General features: G+C 44.4%; 1 protein-coding gene across 6 annotated transcripts in view; it reads right to left on the reverse strand.

Moving 5' to 3' along the window:
• Window positions 1-3,756: 3,756 nt before the first annotated feature.
• The window catches only part of GNE (glucosamine (UDP-N-acetyl)-2-epimerase/N-acetylmannosamine kinase), a 58,579-nt gene continuing 49,511 nt past the window's right edge, over window positions 3,757-12,824 (reverse strand). For 4 of the 6 annotated variants that reach the window (XM_061425641.1, XM_061425642.1, XM_061425644.1 and 1 more), the window contains 4 exons: window positions 12,467-12,688; window positions 10,423-10,605; window positions 7,738-7,854; window positions 3,757-6,158 (listed from right to left, as the gene is read on the reverse strand). In XM_061425641.1, the coding sequence (XP_061281625.1) occupies window positions 5,923-6,158; window positions 7,738-7,854; window positions 10,423-10,605; window positions 12,467-12,688 (758 nt within the window). In that variant the 3' untranslated portion in view covers window positions 3,757-5,922. The other 2 variants (XR_009738071.1, XM_061425645.1) reach the window with 2 other exon arrangements.

A 12,824-nucleotide genomic window follows, 5' to 3' on the forward strand; every position in this document is an offset into this window, starting at 1 on the left:
CATGAAGCTTCATTATTGATCTCAAGGTGTGCTGCAGTTGGGAGTGAGGTCAGTGAGGAATTTCCTTTTATCCTTTCTAGGGCTAAGGAGGCACAGCCATTGGGTGCCCACCCTGCCTTGAACTAAAACAGCTCTGAGTTTCTGCTGTCTGTAGTAGGAGTCTGTGGATGTTTCCATTTGAAAGAGGACTGCTACTGCTAAGTCACTTCAGTCATGTCCAACTCTGTGCGACCCCATAGACGGCAGCCCACTAAGGTTGGCTAAAAATTAACCTCTCACTGCCCACTGAAGATAGAGCTATGAATCCCCTCTTCACCCTGGACATTTTCTCCCAGGTGGCTCGTTTGTCACTGTCCCTGACTGTAGGAGCCTGGGTAGTGTATTTCAGCAGGGTTCTCCCTGGGCAATAGAACCTAGTGAGACACTTGCTTCTTAGGATTCAGCCAGGTAAACCTGAGTCAGGATGGCATGAGCATGCCTGGCCCTGTTTCTCTGAATCCCTGTAGTACACACTGAGATCTGTGCCATTCCTAGCACTTTGCTCATATTCCTGTTGTCAAATCCTTCATCTAGACCTTGCTGGCCAGTACAGTAGCTACAGTGGCTATTTAAATCAGTCAGAATGAAAAACACAATTCTAGCCCTAGCTCCTTTTCATATGTGCTGTGGCCACATGTAGTTAGGATGCATTTGGATTGCACAGGGCAGACTATGGAACATTTACATCATCACATAACATTCTGGACCACACGGATCCACATAACAGGTACCTTTAGGAGACGTACTCCCATTTCAGGCATCAACACATTCACTACTTGCTCTCAGAACCTGTCACATTATAGGTGATGGATGGATAAAACCGTATTTCAGAAATGTGCTAGAGTTACCTGATACTAGTTCCAGGATACAGACTGGTGTAAACACCTGTAGTGCCACACTCAGGAGGTGGGTGAGCAGGGTTAGGTCTTGCCATTGCCAAGAAGGAAAGTCCACCGTCTCTTCTTTGGTAATTATGTCTGGGAGGGACAGGAATGTTTACTTTTTTGGCCTATCTTCCCCTCGCCAAGCTACTTAGTTGGGCATTCCTTGATCTGGGCTGCATTGCTGGTCTTACTGCTCTTCCTCCCCTTTAGCCACCCGAGATTTCAGTCAAGCAATTGCTTGTTGCTGTTCACCAACCATTTGTTGCTTCTGGGCCTTGTTAATGTCATTGAAAAGATCACAGTCCAGTTTAAGAACTAGCTCAAAGGCCACTTAACGTGATGCCTTTCCTTTCCCCTGAGCTCCCATGACCCTCTCTACGTGGGACAGCTTACCTTTTGATAATGTCTTGATGGTGTCATCTGGCCTGGTTTTGCGTCTCACATAGGATGGGTGTCTTGAAGGTAGATGTGGCAGTTAGGTCCGTAAAGTCTGACTTTTCTCCAAATTAAGGGTGACTGCATCATATAACAGAAGTAATGCTATATGCTTTCAAGGCTAGGTTGTAAAGGGCGACATAGCTTACGGCTGGTTTGTTGAAACAAACAAGCTGGTAGTCCTTGTGTCACCATGTAAAAATCTCTACCACCCTGAGGCCACCATGCTATGAGGAAGCCCAGACCAGCCTACCTGGAGAGACCCTGAAACTACAAGCAAAGAGATGCATGGCCAGTCCTGTTCCAGCCCCAGCCACTGCCTAACTGCAAGCACATCAGATGCCCTGAGTCAGAATTGCCAGGTAGAGCCTTTCCAAAATTCCTGACCCACAGAACCATGAGCGAAAATGATTACTGTTTAAGCCTCTTAAGCTTTGAGGTGGTTTGTTACACAGCAGTGGTAACTCTGAATTGTCTCCAATGCCTACATTACCCACGTGGGGCTTCATAAAAAGGAAGGGGTTGGTCCAAGAACTCAGTGAGTGCTCAGCATTTAGTGTCTGCACTTAAGCAAGAAAAAAAAAAAAAAATGCCCACATTGGAAAGGAAGAAATAAAACTGTCACTATTTGCAGATGACATGACTTTATATACAAAAAACTCTAAAAACTGTTACCAATAACAACTAATAATTAAGTTGTAGGGTATAAAAACAATTATAGAAATTTGTTGCATTTCTGTATACTAATAACATTGTCAGGAAGAGAAATTAAAACAGTCCCATTTACAACTGCATCAAAAAATAAAATACCTAAGAATATAACCAACACTAAAAACTATCAGACACCAATGAAAGAAATTTAAACAGACTTCATGCTCATGGACTGGAAGAATTAATACTGTTAAAATGTCCGTACCACCAAAAGCAATCTACAGATTCAGTGTAGCCTATCAAAATTCCAATGGCATGTTGTTCACAAAAATGAAAGTCCTAAAATTTGTGCGGAAATAGAAAAGACCTCAGTAGCCAAAGCAATCTTGAGAAAGAACAAAGCTGATAGCATTACTCTCCCTGATTTCAAATTGTATTACACAGCTTTAGTAATCAAAACAATAATTGGCATAAAAACAGACACATGGGTCAACGGAACAGAGTAAAAAGTCCAGAAATAAACTCACGTATATGGTCAGTTAGCAGGACCACAGCAAACAAACAAGCTTCTGCAAAATGAAAGCTAGCAACAAAAAGACAACTTACGGAAAGGGTGAAAATATTTACAAATCATACATACAATAAGGGGTTCGTATCCAGAATATATGAACTCATACACTCAATAGCATAAAAACAATTTAAAAATGAGCAGACGATTTGAATAGACATTTATCCAAAGAAGAGATACAGCTGGCCACTGGGGAAATGAAAAAGGTGCTCAGTATCACTAATCATGAAAGTGAAAACCACAGTGAGATACCACCTCACATTTCTTAGGATGGCTGTTATCAAAAAGACAAGAAATAACAAGTGCTGGAGAGGAGGAGGAGAAAGGGAACCCTTGTGCACTGTTGGCGAGACTGCAAACTGGTGCAGCCACCATGGAAAGCAGTATGGGGGGACCTCAAAAACTGAAAGTGGAATTCCCATATGATGCAGCAATTCCAATTCTGGGTATTTATCTAAAGAAAACAAAAGCACTCAACTCCAAGAGGTACATGCAGCCTTACACACACAGTCAAGATAACGGAAACAACCTAAGTGTCCATTGACAGATGAGTGGATAAAATGTGGTGTGAATATATATGACAGAATAGTATTCAGCCATTAAAAAAAATGAAATCCTCCCATTTGTGAACGATGGATAGACCTTGAGGGCATTATACTAAATAAGTAAATAGCAGACCAAGAAAGACAAATACCATTATGATCTAAGTGTTATGTGGAATCTTAAAAAAACAAAACCCAGCTCACAGAGAACAGATTAGTGGTTGCCACAGACGGGGTTGGGAAGTGGGGAATGGGTGTAGAGGGTCAGGTACAAACTTTCAGTTACAAAAGTCACAGGGATGTAATATACAGCATGGCGACTATAGTTGATAACACCATAAGGCATATTTGAAAGTTGCTACTAAAATCAATCTTAAAAGTCCTCATCACAAGGAAAAAAACTTTTAACTATGGATTGTGATGATGTTAGGTAAACAGTGTGGTAATCATTTTGCAATATATGTATTTTTAAAGTTACATAACAATGCTTTCTATTAAGGTTTTTTTTGGGGGGATTGTTAAGTCAATATTAAATACCTTAAAGACCTTCAAATAGTAAGCAGTATAACAAATCTCTTGGGGAGGGAAATGTTTTTAGCTAATGAGCTAATTAAGAACAAAACAAAATAGAAAAATGTCAGGATTTCCACAAGGAAATAATTTATTTTTTTCTTTAGAATTTGGCTCAGAACAGTAACATAAAAATATTTACATTAAAATAAGTTATGTGATTTTAGCTAGTTGTAATAATTATGTTGGAATATATTAGCCTTTCCATGAATTTAATAAAAACTGAGTTCTGATTTTATAGATTCAGTACCATTCTTCCAAATATTTGGTATGAAACTTGATAGCAATGCAACTGGTATATACAGTGGTTGCAGATTTCACCAAGGAACAATGGATGCCCCTTCACAGTACACTGACTGGCTCCAGACACTGATGGCCAAGCCAACAAGCTTCCTTCCCAGGAGTCAACATGGAATGTTTCAACCAGGACCTGGAGATTATTTCAGAGCTGACAGACTTCTAGGAATCAGCCAACCCACATTTGCTTAATGTGGGTTTCACATTAACCCACAAGGAAGGAAGGAATTCAAATACAATCTTGATTCTTTTACATGGGAACAAGTGAAATAATATGTTGTAGAAACCTTTAGGTTTCCCTAAAATAATAGATCTGAAAAACATATGCTAATTTTTAGATTGTCTAAAAGTACCCATAAAAACCTGTCACTAGATGAAATACTATATTGGCAAAATTTCCATAGCATACAAGAATATTTTATTAAATTCACCACTGAGAGATAGTGTCAAGGATAAATCAATTCATTTGCTACTGAGATATTCTTGTGAAAGCTTTCGGTAGCCTGGAGTAAATCAGAATATATTTGCACTTTGGAAGATTTTGATATGACTAGAGGTTGTGTAGCTTAGCAGAAAAAGCACAGAGGGACCCGCCTCAAACCTTATCTTTAAGACTTATTAGCCATGTGGTTCTAGGCACACCACTTAAGACTTAGTTTGGGGTTCTATAAAATGGGAATTAAAACACCTACCTTACTGGTTGTGAGAATTTAGAATAATGTATATGAAGCACCAAGTTCAGAGCCTGGCACACAGTAGGCACTTAATAAGTGGTGGCTATTAGTATTTCTTCCAGGTTGAAATTGATAGCAAGAACCTTGGCCTCTGCATCTTGACACTAATACAAACATGGAATCTTACTTAGCCAGAATCCAGATTCACGGATGTGGGCTCTAGGCAAAAGTGAAGTCGCTGAGTCGTGTCTGACTCTTCACGACCCCATGGACCGTAGCCTCCCAGGCTCCTCCATCCATGGGATTTTCTAGGCAAGAATACTGGAGTGGGTTGCCATTTCCTTCTCCAGGAGATCTCCCCGACCCAGGGATTGAATCTGGGTCTACTGCTTTGTAGGCAGATGCATTGTAGGCAGATGGTAAGTCTGAGCCACCAGGGCTCTAGGTATATAACACACAATAAACACTGCCTTTATCAGTACTCCAGTCATATTCAACACAATATGAAAAGCTACTGAAGAGAGACATGTCTGTTCTCAGTAGCAAAGATCCTTCTGGGACGGTTAATCTCCTTTCAGAGACTGTAAGTCCTAGTGGCTTCTCAGCGGTCCTTAAGAAGATAAGGACAAGGTCACTAAGGCCACTGTAATTCAGACCTCTGATCTACAGTTGCTCAAGATTCTGAGAGAGTAATAGCAAACGACGTCTTTCAGCAAGTAACGTACGGCAGTGAGAGATACACCTGATGTCTTGATTGTGGCCATGATTTCATATAGATGTCAAAACTTATCAAATTGTGCACTTAAAAAAATACCTCAATAAAACTGCTTTTTAAGAGTTTACTTAAGCCTTTCGTGGTGAGATTTCCTTCCATTCCCTGACTGGATCCCTTTCTGTGTTCTGAATTTAGGGTCAGAGGAGGAAGGATTAATAACCAAAACTCCAGTATCAAGGTCCCACCCCAAGCAAGGCCTGCAGGTCTGAGTGGTACATCTAGTAAACGGAGTCCTAAGGCGTCCTTGGCTACTGTTGTAGCTCCTTTTGGCACAGAAGAGTATGACAAGGTTTGAGCTGAAATAACCCCAGGAGGAACAGCATCTACAAAATCAGGTTGGGAAAACTGACTTTGGAAGAGGAGACTAAAAGCAAAAACTTCTCTGCCATAGTCACCTGCCAGATTGCCTAATAAATGCTCATCTAGAAGACAACCTGATTCCACCAAGGAGCTCTCGAGTCTCTGTCCTCGTGCATTCCTGGGAGGTCTAGTAGATCCTGCGAGTCGTGTAGTCCAGGACCATGCTGGCGGCGCCGAGCAGAGCAGGTTCCACCAAATCGGAAACCACCACGTCCACATCCTGAACCGAGGACAAGGCTTGCTGGCGGATGACGTCTTTGACAGTGTGGATGTAGTGACTGGCTAGGATTCCAGAGAGGATCACAAGGGAAGGATTCATAGTGTGGAGGATGTTCACAACCCCAAGACCTAAAGCTGTTCCAGCTACAGGAAAACAAAAATTAAAATAAGTTTTGGGGAGAGAGCTCTATCCAAAGTCAAAGAGGAATGTGAAAAAGGGCACTAGCCAGGAATAGTTCACCTATACGGCCTCATGGGAAGTAGTGCTTTTAAAGCTGTTTATGGACTTTCCCGGTGATCTGGTGGTTAAGAATCCGCCTGCCAGTGCAGGGGACACAAGTTTGATCCCTGATCTGGGAAAATTCCACATGCCACGGGGCAGCTAGGCCCATGCGCCCCAACTACTGAACCTGTGCTCTAGAGCCCATAAGCCGCAACTCCTAAGACATGCACTGCGACTACTGAAGTCTGTGTGCCCTAGGGCCCGCACTGTGCCCCGAGAGAAGCCACTGCAGCGAAAAGCCTGCAGCTCTAGAGAGCCTGAGCAGCAATGGAGACCCGACACAGACAAAAGGAAGCGGGAGACGATACTACAAATGACCCAATCAGACAAAGGGCAGGAGACCTAGACAGACATTTCTCCAAAGAAAACATACAGATGGACAATGAGCACACGAAAAAATGCTCAGCATCACTCATTATTACAGAATGCAAATCAAAACTACAATGAGGTATCACCTCACACCAGTCAGAATGGCCATCATCGAAAAGTCTACAAACAATAAATGCTGGAGAGGGTGTGGAGAAAAGGAAATCTTCTTGCACTGTTGATGGGAATATAAATTGATACAACCATTACAGTACAGTACAACCAGGACAGTAAGGAAGGTCTTTAAAAAATTAAATATGGAGAACAGTAGAAGTTCCTTAAAAAACTGAAAATAAAACTACCACATGACCCAGCAGTCCCACTACTGGGCACATACCCTGAGAAAACCATAATCGAAAAGACACATGCACCCCACTGTTCACTGCAGCACTGTTTACAACAGCCAGGACATGGAAGCAACCTAGATGTCCATCAGCGGATGAATGGATAGAGAAATTGTGGCACATAAATATAATGGAATATTACTCAGCCATAAAAAGGAACTAAATTGAGTCAGTTGTAGTGATGTGGATGAACCTAGAGTCTGTCATACAGAGTGAGGTCAGAAAGAGAAAAACATCATGTATTAACACATACATATGGAATCTAGAAGAATGGTGGTGATGAACCTATTTGCAGGGCAAGAATAGAAGTGCAGACAGAGTATGGATCTGTGGCCACAAGGGGTGGGGGAGGGGAGAGGGTGGGACGAATTGACATGTATACACTACCACGTGTAAAATAGACAGCTGGTGGGACGCTCAGCTCGGTGCTCTGTGACGACCTAGAGGGGAAGCACAGGGGAAGTGGGAGGGAGGGGATACACTCACACACACACACTTAGAGCTGATTTACACTGGTGTACAGCAGGAAATAATGCAACACTGTAAAGCATTTATACTCCAATTAAAAAAAGGCAATGCTACCAAATACCTTGAATGCAATTCCTTGTCTCAGTGAGCAGAAAAACTACCTCTTCACAGACATGACAGAGCACTGATCCTGCGGCCAGCTGGGCGCCTGCGGGAGCTCCAGGCTCCCCCCAGGCAGAGCTGCCCAGAGCTGTGTGCTCACCTGTTCTCAAGATGCTCTGGGCCTTTGCGTTGCCAAGTTTTGCAGCCTGGATGAGATGGAGTGCGCCCACAGCTTCATCTTTTGGCACTGACATCCCTTCCACCAAGAGCTGGTCTTCTGTTTGGGCAGAGGCGAGAAGGAGCAGCAGTCATTCACAAGCTGCAGCAGCCCCGTGGGAAGGCCACACTTAGAACTGTATCTGTGGGCAGCAGGCCCCCAAGTGGGAAGTTGATCATCTTTTTTTGCACTTGAAAAGCTTTGCAATCATCATAAATATCCATATACTACATCTGCCAAAGAGGCCTTTGCAGCCTGGTTATACATCATCCAAAACTTCTCTAACTAGAAATCCTCCCTTGCTTCTCCATTCCGTATTAAACAGTCATGAAGTGTTTTTTCCTGCAAATTACCAGCACTTCTCTGCATTCATCTCCTTCCTTGTCTAGCTGAGATGCAAGGCTGCTGCCAGTGCCCCACAGCTGCAGGAAGGCCCAGCGCCTCCGAAGCTGACGGACCTGGGTTCAGCTGTCAGCTCCACTCCCACTGGCTGCACGCTACCCTGCCCACATGCGTCACCTCCACGCGTTTCTCTTCTAAGGCTAGGGTAACAATACCTACCCTAGCAGGATTCCAGGTGCTGGCCAGAGGAAATGCTAAATGTATATATTTCTGTTGTTATCTACAGTCCCTGTCCTCTGCCCCGACGCTGCCAAGTCACCAACCTAGATCACTCTCCCTCCTCATCTGCTATTACTCCATCTCTGATGGGAGAAAATCCCAACCAAGAAGACGGTTATCTAGACAAAAGCTGGGGGCTTCCTGTCTTCAGGGGCCCTCACAGCTGCCCTATCCACTCTGCCAGTCCCCTTCAGGGCCCTTCTCAGCCTTCATCTCCTCAGACTGTCTATCCCTGCCCCCACTGTCAATATCTCTGGCCTCTTAGGGAGAGGACACCTACAGGCAGGAACTCCCTTTACTCTTCTGCCCCTGCCTATAAACAGGGCTGTGTTCTCACGACCTGGCTCCTCTCCTTCTCGCACCCCCACCTGGGCTTCGCAGCCCACTCCTCCCTGCCTCCCCAGGGCCTGTATGGGCTCCTCCCCAGATCCTCTCCTGTGTTCTCAACCCCCACTTCCGCTCCCACTGTCTCCTTACACCCTCGCTGGCTCCTCTCCGCCCGTGCGGGCACCCAGATGGCTCGCGCTCAAGGCATTCTTCTTCCCTCCTACTCAGGGTAGTTAGTTTTCTGCTCTCACTACCTGACCAAACTTCTTTCTTTAAGATAAGCATTTATCCCCATGGGGGCAAAAACTGATTCTTAGGGGCAAAAAAATTTTCTTTTTGTATCTGTGGTATTCAAGTTTCATGGGGTGGAATGACTAGGAAAAAGTGTCTAAGCATTTAGACTTCTTAGTGGGGGTGATGATAAAAATGAGGTAGAAAATCAACACTGTTTTCAGGGCTTCAGATGGTGTCCTTCCTCAGGGTCAAACCAATGAACTTTCCGGTTTCCTTCTGCTCAGCACTTGACACTACCCACCACTCTCTCCCTGAAACACTCCCTCTTTGGTTCCTGTGGCTTTACCCTTTCCTGGTTTTCCTCCCTGCCTACAAGTACTCATGTTTCACAGGATTCCACCCTCAGTTCATCTCACTCCAAGTCTCATTCACAGGCGTAATACCCACCTCAGTGCCAGGGATTCCAAGGCCAGCCCCGTCACCTATCCTGAGCATCGGATCCCTGTGGCCAGCTGCCTTCTGCGCATTGCTCCTGCACATCCCGCTGGTTCCCAACCATCATCATCTGCCAGACTCTTCCTTCTCTACATTCCCAACCACAGTTACCCAACCAGAAAACTGCAAGTCATACAGAACACTGTCCCCCTTAAAGCCACCCTCCATTCAACTATCATTGTCTTCCTAGAAAACAAGTTTTGTGAACAACCTAAAATTCAGATCTGTCTTTTCCCTAAACTTTTTTTAGTGGCTTCTCCATTAGCTGCTGGTCCTGGCAAACCTCTGGCTACACTATACCCTGCCTTGCCCTTATGCACCAACACCTCTGTTTCCTGTGCTTGGAAGTGCTGCCTGGCTCATCCAAACTTGCCTCAGTAATTCTGTTTACCCTCTGACTCAACTAGACAGCCTAATGCTCCCTTCACTGTTTGGAGAGGGAAGGGAAAGGACACTGGTGTCCTTCCTATATGCGTCTATGTTCCTTGGCCATCATTCTCATTGCACTTGACACACCATATTATAATGATATTAAATGATTCCCTCTTATATTAGACTGGAAACCATCTTGATTTTTATAACATGTCCAGAAACAGCTGTAATTCAAATGACCGCTCAGACTTGAAAAATTGTGTGTTTATCCATTTACTTCTCCATTACATCTGTAATAAGATACCCAACCTGTGCTAGGGGTTGAGAAGACAAAAATGACAGAAATCTCCCCTGCTCTCCTGGAGCTCAAGACCCTAGTCCCAGTCCACTGCTGGAGAGGAAGAGTGTTAATAGGGTCAAGACCAGGGGGGCTTTGAGCTTCAGTATGCAGAGTCCTGATTTTCCTCTAGAGAGTAAAAGGCTTGAAAGTTCTGGCTTCCAGCATTTAGCTCTTTCTGGAATATCTATTTTGAAAATACTACCACTTGGCTATTTATCCCTCAGATGAAAGAAACCCACCATCATGTAGCTTTTTTGCTTCCCTCTGCAAGGCCATTCCAGAGGCATATGCTTCAATGCACCCGTGGCTTCCACAGGAACAATCAGGCCCATCCAGGGACACCACAATGTGGCCAAGCTCTGCAGCACAGAAGGAGCTGCCGTGGATCAGTTCATGCTGGTGGACGATCCCCCCGCCGATCCCTATAGTGAGAGATGACAATCACTGAAGTGGCTCTGAAAACAGAAACCTGAGCTAATGGCGATGCCTCCTCTGTTAGCAGACTTCGGAATGTGAGGTCCTGTATGGTGCCTACTTCCTTAAATAGCTAAAACTTTACTAAGTATCAAAACTTCACCTGGAATCCTTTTGGATGGAAATGTTTAGCTGGTCCTCTGATGCCCTCTGTTGCATCTGCTTGGAATCACTGTGATTTCAACTTGGTTCTCACCAAGGTCTTCTCTAGCACTCAAGTAAGAGCCAGCAGCCATGGAAGCACATTGCCCAGAGGCAACCTTCAACAAGGAGAGACAGGAGCCAGCAGATGTAGTGGACAGCTCTGGGTGGATTCTACAGGCTTCCAAGGTAGCTTTGATAATGCATCTTCTAACGGTTCTCCTGCTCTGCTCTACTCTTTCCACCGCCTCATTCCAGTGTCTCAGAATCACCTCCAAAATAAAATACCCACACCAAACTCCTTGCCTCAGGCTCTGCTTTGGGGAAAATCCGAGATAAGATAATCTTTTTAAAAGGTTTCATACACCACCTGGTTTTTTTTTTTTAAACACCTGCTTTCTTAAACAGAATATTAAATAGTTTTGGCTCTTCTTAATGCCACCTTGTCTAAAAATGTATGATTCAATAATTATGAATATCAGTGAATTTTGTCATGGAGCTAAGGAGTTAGAAAGGGCATTTTGCCTTAATAGGTGTTGCATTTTAGAACTGCCCTCTCTTACTTTCTGTGGCACCTACTCCTCAATCCGCACTCCTCTAATTTGCAGGTTATTACTGGAGAAGGGAATGGCAACCCACTCCAGTATTCTTGCCTGGAGAATCCCATGGACAGAGGAGCCTGGCAGGCCATGGCCCATAGGGTCGCAGAATTGGACATGACTGAAGTGACTAAGCATGTACTCCTCTGAACTAGGAAATGATATCCAAGCTGTTAAAACTGTGTCTGAGACTAAGTGCATGCTCAATTTAGGGAGGGAGTCTGACGTGGAGCTGAAGAGCACACAGGGTTTGAAGGGAGAAACATGTGAGACCAAGTGTTGCCTCCAACACTGACTAGCTGAATCTGTTTCCTCGTGTAAAAAACGAATTGGAACATCAGCAGAAGTGAAGAAGTAGGAACTCCAAAAGTCCACCCCTCCACTAAAGCAATGATAAACTAGTAAAAACTGTCAGAATCAACTTTTTTTGGAACTCTGGAAACTAACCAAACGTTTATAGCAAACAGGGGAATTGAGAGAAAACAAGCTGAATCTTAGAGATTTCTGGCATTTTCTGGTCCCATCACCCCCACCCTTTACCTCCCAGCTTGGCAATGGCCATGAGTAACAGCCTATATTCCCAGTATGTAGTATTGCCCAGGATGGCAATACTGGAGGGAGGAGAATGAACTATTCTCAAGACACTGTGGTGCTTTGTTTAGACCTGCTTGGTGGCTCCTGGTGGACTAGCTCAAAGGGCTGGTCTTTATCTCACCCTCCTCAGAACTCTCCCAGGGCTGAGAGGCTACCCAGGGGGCACTTGTCAAAGACATGTAAAGGAAGACATCCTTACTAGTTTCTACTGCTGAGGGCAATAGATGGTAGTTGTGACAAACAATACACTAACCAAAGAGTGGGAAGAAAGGCTGGGGAACTAGCAATGAGAAGCTCTGCGGAATAAGGGCTTAGAAGAGCTCTGACAGTTCCTGGCAATTTAGAAGGTCACATTCGTGCCCAGGGCCTGGCACATGCTCAGGAAAGACCTGGGTATTCTCAGCTCTCACCTTCAGGCTTTACAGGAAGGGAAGGTGAAAACTGCCTGAACCGAAGCAGCCTTCTCTACTCTTACCTGTGCCTGTGATAAGTGTCACAAAGTTTTCAAGGCCTTTTCCTTGGCCAAATTTCCTTTCTGCCAGGGCAGCACAGTTGCCATCATTGTCTACCCACACGGGGAGATGCAAAGTGTCAGACAGGGGGCTTCTGAGGTCCACGGAGTTCCATTCTTGAATCAGTTTGGTTGAATGCAGCACAATTCCTTCCCGAGGATTTACACGGCCACCTGTAGAAATGCCTGAGCCCCACAACAAACACAAGGAAAGTAATTTTGTTGAGCAATCTCAGAAGACTATGCTGGCTTTCTGGGCTTAGAACACAAATTATTCACCCAAGATCTCCTAAAACAAACATTACCAAGGACTGCAAGGTAA

The sequence above is a fragment of the Bos javanicus genome, chromosome 8 (assembly GCF_032452875.1).
Source record: "Bos javanicus breed banteng chromosome 8, ARS-OSU_banteng_1.0, whole genome shotgun sequence".
Taxonomy (NCBI): domain Eukaryota; kingdom Metazoa; phylum Chordata; class Mammalia; order Artiodactyla; family Bovidae; genus Bos; species Bos javanicus.